The sequence below is a fragment of the Patagioenas fasciata genome, chromosome 15 (genome assembly GCF_037038585.1).
Source record: "Patagioenas fasciata isolate bPatFas1 chromosome 15, bPatFas1.hap1, whole genome shotgun sequence".
NCBI lineage: Eukaryota > Metazoa > Chordata > Aves > Columbiformes > Columbidae > Patagioenas > Patagioenas fasciata.
Window position 1 is genome coordinate 12,435,150 of NC_092534.1, and position 13,901 is coordinate 12,449,050.

The window sequence follows — 13,901 nt, forward strand, 5'->3', positions numbered from 1 at the left end:
CTTACAGTTGGTATGCATGGGGCAATGGGGAGGTTTGAAAGAAAGGCTGGGAGAGAGACCAAGAGGCAGCAACCCAGCTCCTTGCAGCCCTGTTTGGCCTCACACCATCCAGGACGCAACTTCTGCATCTCATAGTCCAGCAGCCAGGGAGCACCTGGAGATGTCCCACCTGGGAAGGACATGCTGGCCAAGTCCTGCCCAGAGTCCTCTGGGTGCCCAAGGGTCACGGTGGTGGTTCCCCAGCTCCTCATCCCAAACTGAACACAATATTCTGCCTTTACCTGCTGGGCCAGTCTGTCCTCTCCCCAGTAGCAACTCAACTGGTGGATCGGGACTTTTCACCATCTGTATTGGTGCCTCTCAGCCCTCTGACTTGGATCCAGAAAGCTTCAGGGTAACCACTTCACACCTCTCGGCTGCCCTCTGCTCCATCCACCGTCCTTTGGCGGTGAAGCCAAAACCACGTGGGACTTGCAGGATGGCTTTGTTTTGCTGGCACAATGTGTTTTGTTTACAGTTCTTGAAACACATACACAGAGACCTAAGAGCTCTTTCACGATTGCAGCCCGTGACTAATTCACACGGATGGGAGTTCATAGGCTTTGTGATCCCTCCCTCAGTTTTACAGATTTGAATTTATCCTTGGGCAAGAGCCGGTGTCATAAAATGCCAGGAATCTTGACTCAGGAGAGCTCTCGTCCCGCAGTTACTGGGCAGATAATGTTCTCGGTGGTAGAACATCTATGGGAACACGATGTGGCTTGACTCGACGCCAGCAGAGCTGATGCAACACCGCACACACTGGGGCTGCGCTCGTAAAATGTGCTACGGTCTTGTGTGTGCTGGATCTGTAGAATTCCAAAGCAAGGAGCGGGAGGGAGAGCTGGGGAATGGCAGATGACTGCTCAGTGACATTCTCCTGGTGACCCATCTCTGTGATTCCTCATATGTAGTTTGGCAGAAAAAGTGGGAAATATTGAAAAGATGAAGGCAAAAGAGCCATTAAAGTTTGTGGAGAGGAAAGGTACCCATACTGGGAAGGACAGAGGCGTTAGCACTGATTTCAGTCTGCAAAACCCAGACACATTAGCAGGAAGTGGGAATATTTCATAATAATGAGTAAAATGACAGTTTTTATTTTTTCCAATAGCAAGTGTCGTTCCTTTGCAGGTTGGTTGTGTTTTGACTTTTGCTGTTCTGCAATTTTCTCTTTCTCTGGCCATGGAGAAAAAGAAACTGAGTGTTTTCTGGACGTATTTCAGATGGTTTGGCGCTGCTTTGTTTTAAACAAATTATAAACCCATTGATTTGGAAGACATCTCTGTCCCTTAGCATGAAAGATCACTGGCAGCACTATGAATTTTTAAAGGATGAAACAATCAATATTTTAAAGAAATAAGTGAAATTTCCCTCCCTCTTCAGAGTTAGTTCCTTTCTGGAAGATACATATATATATATATATATATATATATATATATATATATATATAAAATTATGACTTTTTTTTTAAATTTCCCCAGATTACCCTATGATGCACATTTTGGTCTTCTTGATTAACTGCGCATGACTATGTGAAAAGATCATTCCATTTTTCTGGTGTTACTGGCTGTCCATGTGGCTATTTACCATGTAGATCAAATTAAAGATCAATGTTTGAAGCACGTATTGTTTGTACCACGTGTCAGGGCTCCAAAAGCAGAGACAGACTCTTCTGCAAAACCCCACCTGGGCATCTTGGTGCTGGTGTCTGCCACTGTGGTACCGAATTCTGTAGTGACCCATGACACGGTACAAGGCTGAAATGATCAGACAGTTGTTCCAAGCTTCAGTCTTAGAGAAAATCAATTATCCATTATAAAAATACTACACAAGTATTATCTCCTATTTCTCTGTAACCTTATTTGCTCCTCTTGCATAATGACATCTGCTCTTAAGTAACAAACATATTTTTAATGGGTCTTCATTCCTGTTTTTTCCTGAAATCCCTGTACCAGGCATTAAAAGGCATCATTTATCACATCATTAATTTGTTTCTCTACCTGCAAACAGATGAGAAAACCCTCAGAGTTTCCAGAAATTAAACCTTGTCCTCACAACCAGCAATCTCTTAGGATAACAACTCAAAAAATCCTAATGAAGTCAAAAAGTCCACACTTCTGATACAGATGAGCAGGTAGATCTCAAGACAATTGGCAGCTATAGCTCACCTGTGACCAGCTAAAACACATTTTAAAATGTTTCCTGGTAAATCCTCAGCTTGAAAACAAATCATGAAAAAATAATATAAAAACATAGTTACATGCTAGAGCAGTGGTTTTAATTACTATTATTGTTAATCAGTAATTAAAGAGGTAAATAATTGCTGAAACCTGAAGCTATTGCACCTGATCCTCACTTTTACACTTGTGTTCACCTATTACCATGTGAATAGGGCAGTAATTACACACCTGCCCATGGCTGAGGTTTACGAGAGCAGGGCTTCCCTTGATTGGCCTAAAGCAAGGACAGACTAATTTAGTTCACAAAGGTAAATTAAACTGATAGGCTTTAATTAGGGAAAGCTCCATTACAACCCAATATGGGGCACAAGGTTATTTATACTCAGCACGATCTCCTGGAAGATGACAGCACTTTGAGTTTCCTCTCTCTCATGCATAACTCTGGAATCAAAGTCTTTGTTCTGGGTCCTAAATGACCAAAACCCTTTTAACACCAAGGCTCTGAACACTGGAACATCCATTAAAGTGATTTATTCTTCTGGTGCAGATAAAGTCAGTTTTATACCCAACTGCACAGTGATGTAGCTGCACACAAGGTGTTGATCCACTTGAGATTTGAGCATGAAGAACGGGCCATTACATGCCGTCAGGAAGGTGCTGAAGGTGTTTTAAGAAAGGCAGAGTGAAGGAGAATGTTTTCAGACTACAAACATAATCTTTCATAACTGTTTTAAGCTCTGTGCAGAGAAAAGCATAGTAGAGCCATGTTTTTTTTCTTATCTACGTGCCATTACTCTCTAATAAGGATTCAAAATCTAGACTATGAAAATGTCATCGTGAAGAGGAAATTGGTTAAAAATATAAAGAAAACTCTTGATTACAAAACTGGTAAGATAGAGGTTTGGGTCAAAAGCCCTCGGTGCCGCAGCTGTTTTCCAAAGCCATGGTAACAGCTTTTAGCAGGAGGGCAATTGCTGCCTAGTGCTTGGCATATCCTGAGTTTGGATGATACAAATTGCTCTGTGGGAGAAAAGCAGAGGCTAATGGCCTCTCCTGGCTGGATAACAGAGCAGGGCTCTTCAGAAATCTGCTTTGGATAGGGGTTTTTGTGTGTTTTGCCTTTATTCTTTATATTTTTCTTTCCCCTCTCCTCGATCAGCTGCTTTTTAAAAGCAAAAACCTGTAATACAGGAAACCATAATGGAATTCTGTTCTATGTCATCTTTCCCCCTTTCCCTCTTTTCTGACACATGTCACATATTTAACTGAGTGGCCTGCTAAGCTAATGGATAAATGACATTTGTTATGTTGCTCTACTGCAGTATATGAACCTGATGTGTTCTCCATTACGGGTAATAGTTCAAACACACAGGTCTTCCAGGGAATAGCTGCAACAGATCAAGGGCTCACTCCAACATTCAAGTGCTTAACTTGAAAGTCATGATTACTATTCACAAGCTGTTTAGTTTTTTCTTTTTCTTGGAAAAAAAATAATATTGACTTGAAGGTTACAAACCCTTGGACTCATTTGCAGATGGAATAAGCAGGTGTCACAGACTGCGAGTGCTTTTTCCAATAGTCAGATTGTCATCTAACCTGTGCAAACCTTTTTTAGTCCTCTAATAATGTTTGAGCAGCTTAAAGGTCTATCATCTGTTTCTTTGCTGCTCATGTGATCTTCCATCAGGCAGGCAGTTTTATTGCTCTCATTTCAGGCTGCCTGAAAATGCTAAAAAGCTGTAAATGTTATATTTAAATCTCTATTATTATTATCCACAATAAATACTCTCTCAACATATTCACTTAATAGGGTGAGAACTCCAAATATCACATGCTGTTTATATTATTCATATATGATGTAGATACATTCTAGATGTAATGAATTACCTTTAAGCTGTTTTAAACTCACTATAAACATTGTGCTTAGACTGAACTTTTAAAGACAAGACTCAAAGCCCACCATAATACAAATAATGTATTTTAATCCACCTAGAGGAAAACAACAGTGAATACAGTACCTCTGTGTATAACACTATCCATGCACTGTATATGAAAGATTCTAGACTACATTTTTCTTCCAGACTTTGCATGGTTAGCACAGAGATTACTACTGGTAACCTGCTAATTTAAGAGCAACAGGGTAGCGTGTGCGATGGGCCATGCACTTTTGCCTGTCAATAAAAATACTGTTCTTTTTCACAGCTATATCTTTTTCTAAATCCATCCGTGTGTCTTCCAGGTTCCTCAGAGTCTGCTCAGATTCCATCAGTTTTTTCTTCAGGGCTGCAATGGACTCCGTTAGTTCTTCAACTTCACTGATCAAGCTGAACAGAATGACATTAAATAATGAAAAAATTAGCAGAAGCCAGTCCGTGTTCAGACAGACATATGAACTGTATAAATAAAGGAAGGAATAAAGATCAACAGCTGTAGAATCATAATAACAAAGGACCCCAGAGAGGTCCTGTGTACTTGGTCAAAAGCAGAGTTCACTTTCACAGATTCTGTACATGATTTAGGTAATTCCAAGAATGCCTTTTACCACTAAGCACAGTGGAACTACCCATCTTCATCTTCTCCCACTCTGTAGGAGAATTGTACTAAGAATTATAGGACAAAAATTGTTAAATAAGTCACCTGGTTTCACTGGATCGGCATTTTGTTAAGCCTGGTTTTGCTGTCTGTTCACTGGTATAAAACTCATGTATTAAAGATGATACTTGCACTGGACATCAGAAAACAGTCTTTAAAAGCATATAAGCCTTCTAAAGAAGAAGCTGGACACCACTTTAAAAAAATCAGCCAACCATTTGAAAAGAAGGCCATCATTTCAGCTGGAAGTCTGGGAGGGTGAGGTGCCTCAGCGCAATTTGTCTGCAGAGTATTTGATTCCCAGGAAATCGAGATCCCTATGTGCCCTGCAAACTGAGTCACTACACACAGAATAAGCCCAGAGGTTAAATATGTGCCCATTCAGCAAAGGACTGGCATCTACATGTCTTGAAATCCCGTTAAGGGCAATGTATATACTGAAAAGCTTGCATGTGGATGGTTTGCTGGATCAGGACCTGAAATGAGTGTGCTTGAGATGCTACAAAGCATTTGGATTAACTACAACTTCTTCCTCACCATATAAAGAGCAGCACATTGGCTTTGAACGGTGGGCTACGAGGACACTGTGAGCCTGTAAAAGCTGATTCCCCACTTTTCCTAAGGGTAGGAAAATGTGAAGGAGGAGAATCAATTACAAAGCTTATAATGAGATCAAAACTGACAAATGTGACATTCAGATCTTTCATTTGAAAGGATTTGTTGACCTCCAGTTTCAAAATGGATTATTACTGAAAACCAAATGCCAAGAGCCAAATGCTTCATAGTCCTGAGGACTTGTCTCAGACTGAGTTCGTGCAGCTCGTTTACATTCTCAGCACTTGATGCATAATTCACCCAGCACACAAGTCCACCTTGTGGTGAGCTTCTGCTAACAGCAAGAGTTGCAAATGATCCATTTGCTGTCAGATTTTTTTGGATCATTTGAATCAATAAGAAACTGCACAGTTCAGAGGTGAAAGAACAGAGACAATAGGCAGACTTCAGTCTATAGATTTTCTATTTGCCAATACATTGGGTTAAAATGACATTTTCCTCACAGTGATTTTGGTCAATGGAATTATTCCTGACTTTTATCAGAATCTAACCTAGTAATAAAAACTAGAGGCCATGTGTTGCCAAAAAAAAAAGCGCAAAGGCTATCTAACTTCACTTCTGGATAGAATGGACACCTTGGAGGACTTGTTTAATAGTGTTTACCTGAGTTGTGCTTCATCTCTGCAGAGCTCTACGTTGGGCCTAAAAGACCTGTCATACAGCCTCGTTTGAGCAACTTTCATCGGGGCTTCCTTGTCTTTGATGGCTTGTTTGAGAGCAGCGATGTTTGCTTCCTGATCTCCAATCTCCCGAAGGACCTAAAGATGATGTCCAAGAAAAAGAACCATCTAATAAAAAATGCACATTGTGCATGCTGTACATCTGTTCATGGTCCTAGTGAGGCAGTTATAGTTTTGACCTCCTATTTGGCCTGAATATAGAAGAAATAAAAGAACAGAAAGATAAATACTCTTATCAGATACAAAGCTGACACAAAACTGCGTTCTGTAGCTGACATGGACTAAGATATTTTTCCTAGAGTCTCAAACGAGACTGTCACACCTGTAGCCAGCATTTCAAGAGGAACACTTACATTTTTCAAATGATACTCTAGCTTGTGTTTTGTATCCTCCAGCTCCTCGCAGCGTTTGGCAAAAGCCTCATTAACAGTATCACATTGCCTCCTCAGGTCCTCGGATACGTCATGAAGGATGTTGTCAATCAAGACACGAAGATTGCCAGAAGCCAGTTTTTCTCGTTCTGCCCTATAGATGTTGTCATGAGTGAACTTGGCCCATGTCTCCGGTGTTGAGGCACTGGAAGAAGAGGTGAAAGGTATATTAATACAAATAGGAACCTTGCGCTTCTGTTCACGTTGCTCTTAAGAGGACAATCTGAAGCTGGTTCTCTCCCTACAGAAGTGTTGTCCACCACTATTTGTTTTTGCTGTTGCATGCAGTCTAGACTTACCACAAAGGAAGGAGACCTATCTTTTATAAAATTAACAAACTGTCATTCATCTTTTGGCTTCTAGGGGAAGTAATATATAACAAAAATATCATACAAAGTCCTTCCACCTGCAACTAGTACTACTAAGGCAAAAAAAGTATACTTATACTTTTTTGTGCAAGCACAAGCAGTTAAGTCACCAGTAAATAAACAGATTAATATATTCAAGCTTTATAGTCTGTGTCTACTTTGAAACAAGAAGAAACATGATCTCTGGTTATACTTTGCTATGTTGAGCAGCAGAAGAAACTACATAGGACTCGGGACATTGTGTCACATGAAAACTGCCTGAAAGGAGCAGCAAAATTTACTGTAATAGTCATCCCCCCTGTGTGGAAGCAGCACGTGCCCTTCCCAAAAGAATGGCGTGCCTGCTGGTGTCAAGCGGTGACTCTCAATGGGATTTAGATCAGGCTTTAAAAGTATAAAGCCAATTATTTCTGAGAAAAACTTCCACAAAGTCAGTCTCCATATAGTGAACCAGCTTTGCCATGAGCAGCGCGCCATGCTGAGAGGGCTGCACCACCTTTACTAACCATGCAGTTGTTTTAAAGTTATAACGTTGTATGTCCAAAGCAACAGCAGCTACACCTTTAATTCAGCTTTCACGGACACAAAGGATGTATTTTATCTTATCAGGGTTATCTGTGGAGGATAATGACAGTAACTGCTCACCTCTCTTCGAACTTCACCGAGTTAGGATGGAACTGGACGTTGGTGCTCTGGTTATTGTATCTTCCACATTTATCATCAATGTTATACGTTTCAACCTTGTCTGACCAGTCCCTCTCACAAATCTCTTTGTGATCTCGATTTAATCTGAAAAGTCATCATTGTTAGTGGAAAAAAAATACAATTAACAAGATCATCACAAACATCTGTGAAGCTGGGCCCTGATCTTTTGTCTTTCAAAGAACAATGAGAACAGAAGCTTTCATTTTTGTCATGGAAATCCTAACAAAACACTCTCGCCACTATCTGCTATAACGGCAAGAAGCCTGATGTGTTGCCCACCACCCTAGGCCTGAGTCACAAGTCACCAAATGAACTAGAACGACTTCAGTTTACCAAAGACAGTGGGTCCTTATCGACTGTTAACACCAGATGTCACTCTCACCTAAGGAATCAAAAAGATTGCGCTGGCAGATAATGGTACTAAAACGATTTTAAGAGAGTTACAAAAAACGAAGCCTAAACTCAGATTATTCTCATACTCTAATTGATATAACAGAACTACTTTAAATTATTTTGTGCCTATAGACATTCTTTCTAAAAACAATATTTCATTTTATCTGGCACAAATTGGACTGGATTTTAAAATAACCAACCAACCCACCCACAACTAAAATACCAAGATTTCCCCCAGTTAACTCCTTCATATTGAGGCACTCTATTGAAAATCCTGAAGTTTCATCACTGAGTATCTCTTCTCAGGTTTAAATGCAGTTCATGTGGCTCCACTGGGCATTGTACCTCTATATGTCAGGAATTATTTAGCTATACAAATTAGCTACTAAGGTATAATGAAAAACATCTTACTGCATCTGGTTGCGAGCTTGCATCAAAGTTCTCTTCAAAAGCTCCTGGATATTTCTGATAAGTTCAGCTTCCTAGATAAAAATAGTGAGACTTCTAGGATATCCAGAACAGAGATATATGTCACGTCACGCCACGCCATATTATCATATCATATCATATCACATCACATCACATCATATCATGTTGGGTAGTCCGTCTCCATGTAAATAAAGAGACAATCTCCTGTGAGTAACGTGCACAGTTTTAAACGAGAAAAGCTTTCGTTTAGCAATTAAGGTCTCTCACATGGAAGAAGTGAAATAGCACAAAAATAAAAAATTCCCTTGTCGAATGACCTAAACTAAAACTTTAAAATTGATTCCCTGTTGAGGAGATAGGCATTCAAATATAACATTTAAAACTGAAGATACAGTTCTCATAACTAATGGCAGTCGAAGATGAGTTAGAGTGAACGAGCAGGCACAAATGACAATGAATTTTCAACATTTACCTACTAAATGATTTCTCTTAACTTTTACAACAGGTGAAGGTGGGTTGGATGGCTGGGGGGAGCTGTGGCACGAGGCTGAAGATGAAGATGCTTCGATCGAGGACTCTCGGTCCCACCGGACCGATGGACATCGCAGTACAACCCACGGGGCCCACCCAGACTCTGGGATTTCAACAACAAAAATGTGGGTGATTCCACATTAAAATCCTGGATTTTACCACGTGGCCGAGTGGGTGATCTTTATTTAGTCTGTGCACAGAATTGTGCTGGCAATTTATTTTATGGCCCCGTCCACATTAAGAGAGTAAAAGCAGGATAAAGAGTTTTACTTGCCAGCAGCTTTGCTGGTTCACAGGATAACAGAAACTTAGATTTGCATTTCTTCAGTTCATTATAGGACTTTGTGGATGAAATGCCTTTTTTCTTTGCCTTATTTTTCCTATATATGTCTTCATGTGCTATTAAAATGAAATATTGTCAAATTTGAAGCGATCTTGGCTTCTTTTCAGCTGTCTTCTCCACGGTTAATACTAATAATAAACTTCTGTTATTATAAATGGTTGTCAATTAACAGGGAGAGAACATTTTAGAGTTTAGCGTGCCATTTATTTTACTACAGTATTCAATGTTTACGATGCAAAAGTTGGATTTTCCTCAAATCTAGTGATAAAACCATCCCGGCTCATGACTTTGTAAGTGTCTAATTAATGGTGCAAAGAAAATGTTTAAGAGCAGATGCTTGTGCCTTCCATGAATTTACAAATTCAGGGGTTTTTTTGCAGTCTTTTTACACTGGTGACTTGCAGGTGTCGTTGATATCTAAATACAGCACCCAGGGCCAGGATAACACAGCGAGGGAGCAGCTGATTTCTAATTGCCCTCAATTACAAATCCACCCATCCATCAGCAACGTGATACCAGTTGTCCCACACAGCAGGACTGCAAATAAAAGCAAATCAAGACTCTGAGTCAAATACAGTTCTAGGTTTAAAAAATGGCATAAATGGAAGTACATCTGCTGATGCCCAGTCATATCTGGCACTCCATTAATGAATCTGGATACCGGACATGAGAAAATAACCTTGAAATGCAGAATATATGCAGCTGAAACATGACGTATTGGCAGTATACCACCATGTGGCAAGTCCTTTGCTTGGGTTTGTGTTTTCAATATTAAATGCATGCACATAAACCTACTGAATTGTCATTAAACTGGTGCAAAGGGGATTCAGAGGAGATGTCATATGGGTTATGAAAGTCAAAAACATCATACAAAAGAGATGCATGTACTGCTTTTAATGAATTCAGCTATTTCCAATGCACAAAGAAATAACATTATTCTCTTTAAGAGATTTTTCTTCGTTTTAGTCATCAAATATTCTTCTTTACTGAAAAACAATTGTGACTTCCTGCTTCTTTTTCTTAACTAGAACTTCATTAAGAAAAGATGAATATGCTGTTAAGTGGAGTCAATGAATTTCCAAGTAACAGCTGATTTTACTGTGCACGTGAGGAGGTTTCACTTCAATACCCTCAGCCCTCATTCCAGCTGTGGCTATTTAGTGGTGGGACATATCACAACAGGTGATTTAAATAAGACACCATGCTGCAAAGCAAATGGGACAGATGACTTGGAATCAAAACTCCCTAAAAGAAATAGATGGTGTGCCAAAAAGTAGGAAAACCCCAACTCTTATTTGGGTGCATAAAACTTTCAACAGAAAGAGTTCTTTTTTTCTTTGTGAGTCATCTGAAGTGATTCCTACTGAACAGATAATAAAAGTGCAATTACATGCAGAGATTCCAAACTGCTTGTATACATGGATTCAATGTTGTCTTTTAAAATGTCATCTGCCAAGGGGTTGCTGAAAGGTGGTTATTTCAGCTCTGGGAACAGGAAATGTGCAGAAAGCTGAGAGCTGGTAGAAGAGGAAGAATTTCAAAGGAAGGAAAATGCACTAGAATATCAATTAACTGTGTAATTAAAACTGCAAGGAAAAGAATGTCTGTTTCCTCACATAGCTGACTCTTGGAAATAATTTATATTTTTTTCCTCAGTTTTTGCATAGTAAGAAAACAAATTGTTCCTGATGTCCCTTGCATTACCATTTGTTAAGAGAGTTAAGAGTAGAAAGTGACTGGACAAGGAAGTGACATTCAGAAATAGTATGTCAGTACTTAGTGATAAAATTTGCACAGCTGCTCCAAATAAGCAAATGCTGTAACACGGAGCTACCAGTGAACCGGGCCATTAATGTGGAAATCTGCACTGTGAACAGTCTGAATTTATGGAAGAGCAGCTCTAAGTGTCAAGAATTATTAGCCACTTTCGGAAAGAGTAATAAATACAAGGTACCATCTGATTTCTTGCAGTGGAAGAGGTGTAGAGCATAGCTGCAGCTTAAAGAGACGGCAAAGCCACGTTTTAACATCTATTTGCAAACTTTCACGCCATAAAATCTATTCCTCTGTGAAAATGGGAAGGATCTCCTCAGATATTATGCACTCCTCTTCCTTCTGCGCTGCAAAGGTCATTGGCATGGCAACAAAATCTTCATTTCTCAAGGGTCCATCTGCTGCCGGAACACAGGCCTCATCTGAACCCACATCATTCTTTTTTGCTGACATCCCACTTGGCTGTTGACAGTGTGTCGTCACAAGCAGACAATCACCATTTCAGGTGAAGAATTAGCAGCAGCAGCAGATGGACTTCTGAGCAATGAACAAACTATTATCTGATATCAGGAGGAAAGAAATACAGCCGCGAAATCCTGCCAGAAAATGTTTTTGGGGGGGTAAATCTTACTTTACACAGACTTCTCTAAAACATCAGCAGCTGGTGAAATTTTTTTTCTGTAGTCTGAATCTTGTAACAATTCACATACTGAAATATCCTATATACCACCTCTCACATTTATGTTTTTGACTGCAACAACCTCTTCAGTATTGATTGCAATTCACCAACTGCATGCAATTCCCACTAAAATATTTCTAAGTACTATCATGCCATCAACTCTGTAAGTCTCTTCAATATTTTTCTAACAACAAATATTAATCATCTGGTTTAATCAGTAGCTCATCATGAATCAACTTGCACAGTATATTGGATTCTGCAGGCAAATAATCATTAATCTGTTTGTGGGACACTGGAATATGTATCATTCCAGAATGAAAAATGACCAAGAATTTGTTCGCTGTAACATGTGCAGCCACAATAACTACATCAGCTTTGAAGGCAGCTCACATGCAGTGCTGGATCTCAGCAACAGATAACAAAGTGTCAGCTGGGGCAAAGAGTCCTCTATGGGAGGAAAAGGGTCAAGCAAATTTCGGAAGAGTCTCAGGTTTGTTGGAACCAGCCTGTCGGAAACACCACCTGTCTGTGTCACCCAGCTACATTGTACAGTTTGGGGACACCTGTGCTCCTGTCCTGCAGGACGTTTAAAGTGGCGGTTTGTGTTGAGACACCGTAGTTCAGCGTTAGATCATCACCTTGTCGTGAACCTTGGCAAGACTACAGCATCAGACTCAGCAGTCAAAGGCAATGGCAGAAACTGCCACATTTGGACAGCCTGAGCATGGAAATGGGCAAGGAGCACTTTACTGGTCCTGAACAGTCTGCTCATGTACTGCATGTTTAAAGTGTAATCTGCAGAGATGAGGGGACTTTAATCCAGTTGGAGGCTAGGAGATGTTTAATGCCAGAACAGGATGCCCACCTCGGTTCAGGAAACCTCTGTTGTCATTTTGTTTGGATCTGGTCTAAGAGAGGGGATCTGGTCTCCTCCAGTCACACTCACATGATTTTAAACAGTTTTTACACAGAAGAAGGATTTTAAACAATCCTTCTTAAACCAAAGAGTGACAGAGGGAGTCCAGGCTGCCAGGAAAGGGCATTAGGCCAGAACATTCCTTCATAAGCTTCAGTTATCACCTGCTGACCAAGCTGCTCACTCTTTTAGAGACCAGAAGCAGGCTGCCCAGAGAGGCTGTGGAGTCTCCTGCTCTGGAGACATTAAAAACCCGCCTGGACGCATTCCTGTGTGACCTGCTCTGGCAACCCTGCTTTAGCAGGTTAGTTGGATTGGGTGATCTCCAGAGGTCCCTTCCAACCACAACCACTGTGATTCTGTGATCCCAATGTCCTGCTCACCTTCAGCAACTCTCTCTCCACCTCATCGTTGACCAGGTCTGGGGGTTGCCTCCTCTCCCGACACTGCAGGTTATCGGTGGCAATGGCATGGGGCACTTCGGTGGCATCCAGCGCTCTTTCCAGCCGCAGCTTCTGGGCTGCCAGCAGGCTGGTCTCAGCATCAAGGTCCTCAATTTCCTTCTGGAGCTCGGACTTCCAGAAGTGTGTGTTTTGCAGGCGGTGGCCCAGGGCGGTTGTGGAGTCCTGCTGGGCACATTGGGCACGCTGGGCAGTGTACTCAGCCAGGTCCTTGGCCTCGGCCCGGTCGTGCTCGCCCTGCTTGCAGCCAGCAAAGGCCTTGTGGTACATGTCATAGTTGCTCTGGTGCCACTCGCCGGGCAGGTACTTGGCAGTGCGGAAGCCTGCAGTGGCCAGGCCACTGGATGAGTAGGCGCCTGTGTTCAGGGCCACCTCGGACAACTTCATGGGCAGGTCGGAAGCCGGTACCGACTGCGGAGCCGGCTCCTTGGTCATGAGGACCCCGGGCTGCGCCATGGCGGCGGCGGGGCCTCCCGCAGGGCTTGCCCTGCGTCCCGCTGCCGCGCCGCGTCCTTCCGTCGCCGGGGCAACAGCAGCAGCCAATGAGGAGGCGGGTCCCCCACTGCGAAGGGAAACCCGAGGCGGAACAGCCCGCTCCTCGTTACCTCACAGCGATGACCACCAATCAGAGCGCGGGTCCGCTTCGAGAGCGCGTTGGATAGGGGAAGCCGGCTGCCTGCACCCGCCTCCAAGCTGCTTGTTGCCATGGCGACGGGGACACCCAATTGGGGAGGAGCCGGGGGCGCGAGTGGTGTCATGGCCGCCA

The 13,901-nt window shown here is 41.9% G+C and overlaps 1 protein-coding gene across 1 annotated transcript; it reads right to left on the bottom strand.

Annotated features, from left to right (window-relative positions):
* Positions 1-4,179: 4,179 nt before the first annotated feature.
* On the bottom strand, positions 4,180-13,647 carry TEKT4 (tektin 4). Its single transcript, XM_065850910.2, has 6 exons — positions 13,058-13,647; positions 8,415-8,485; positions 7,551-7,694; positions 6,460-6,682; positions 6,030-6,184; positions 4,180-4,543 (listed from the first exon to the last, which is right to left on the bottom strand). Exons 1-6 carry the CDS (start codon positions 13,589-13,591, stop codon positions 4,327-4,329), a joined length of 1,344 nt encoding a protein of 447 aa, XP_065706982.2. The 5' UTR covers positions 13,592-13,647; the 3' UTR covers positions 4,180-4,326.
* Between the last annotated feature and the right edge of the window lie 254 nt (positions 13,648-13,901).

What these genes read in the sequence shown, in the direction of transcription:
- TEKT4 (XM_065850910.2), bottom strand. Translation starts at nt 13,591, where the DNA reads ATGGCGCAGCCCGGGGTCCTCATGACCAAGGAGCCGGCTCCGCAGTCG. An exon ending in CAAGCTCGCAACCAGATGCA is followed by an intron (nt 7,695 to 8,414) that starts GTAAGATGTTTT and finishes ATGACTTTTCAG; the next exon opens with ATTAAATCGAGATCACAAAG. An exon ending in AGAGATGAAGCACAACTCAG is followed by an intron (nt 4,544 to 6,029) that starts GTAAACACTATT and finishes CATTCTGTTCAG; the next exon opens with CTTGATCAGTGAAGTTGAAG.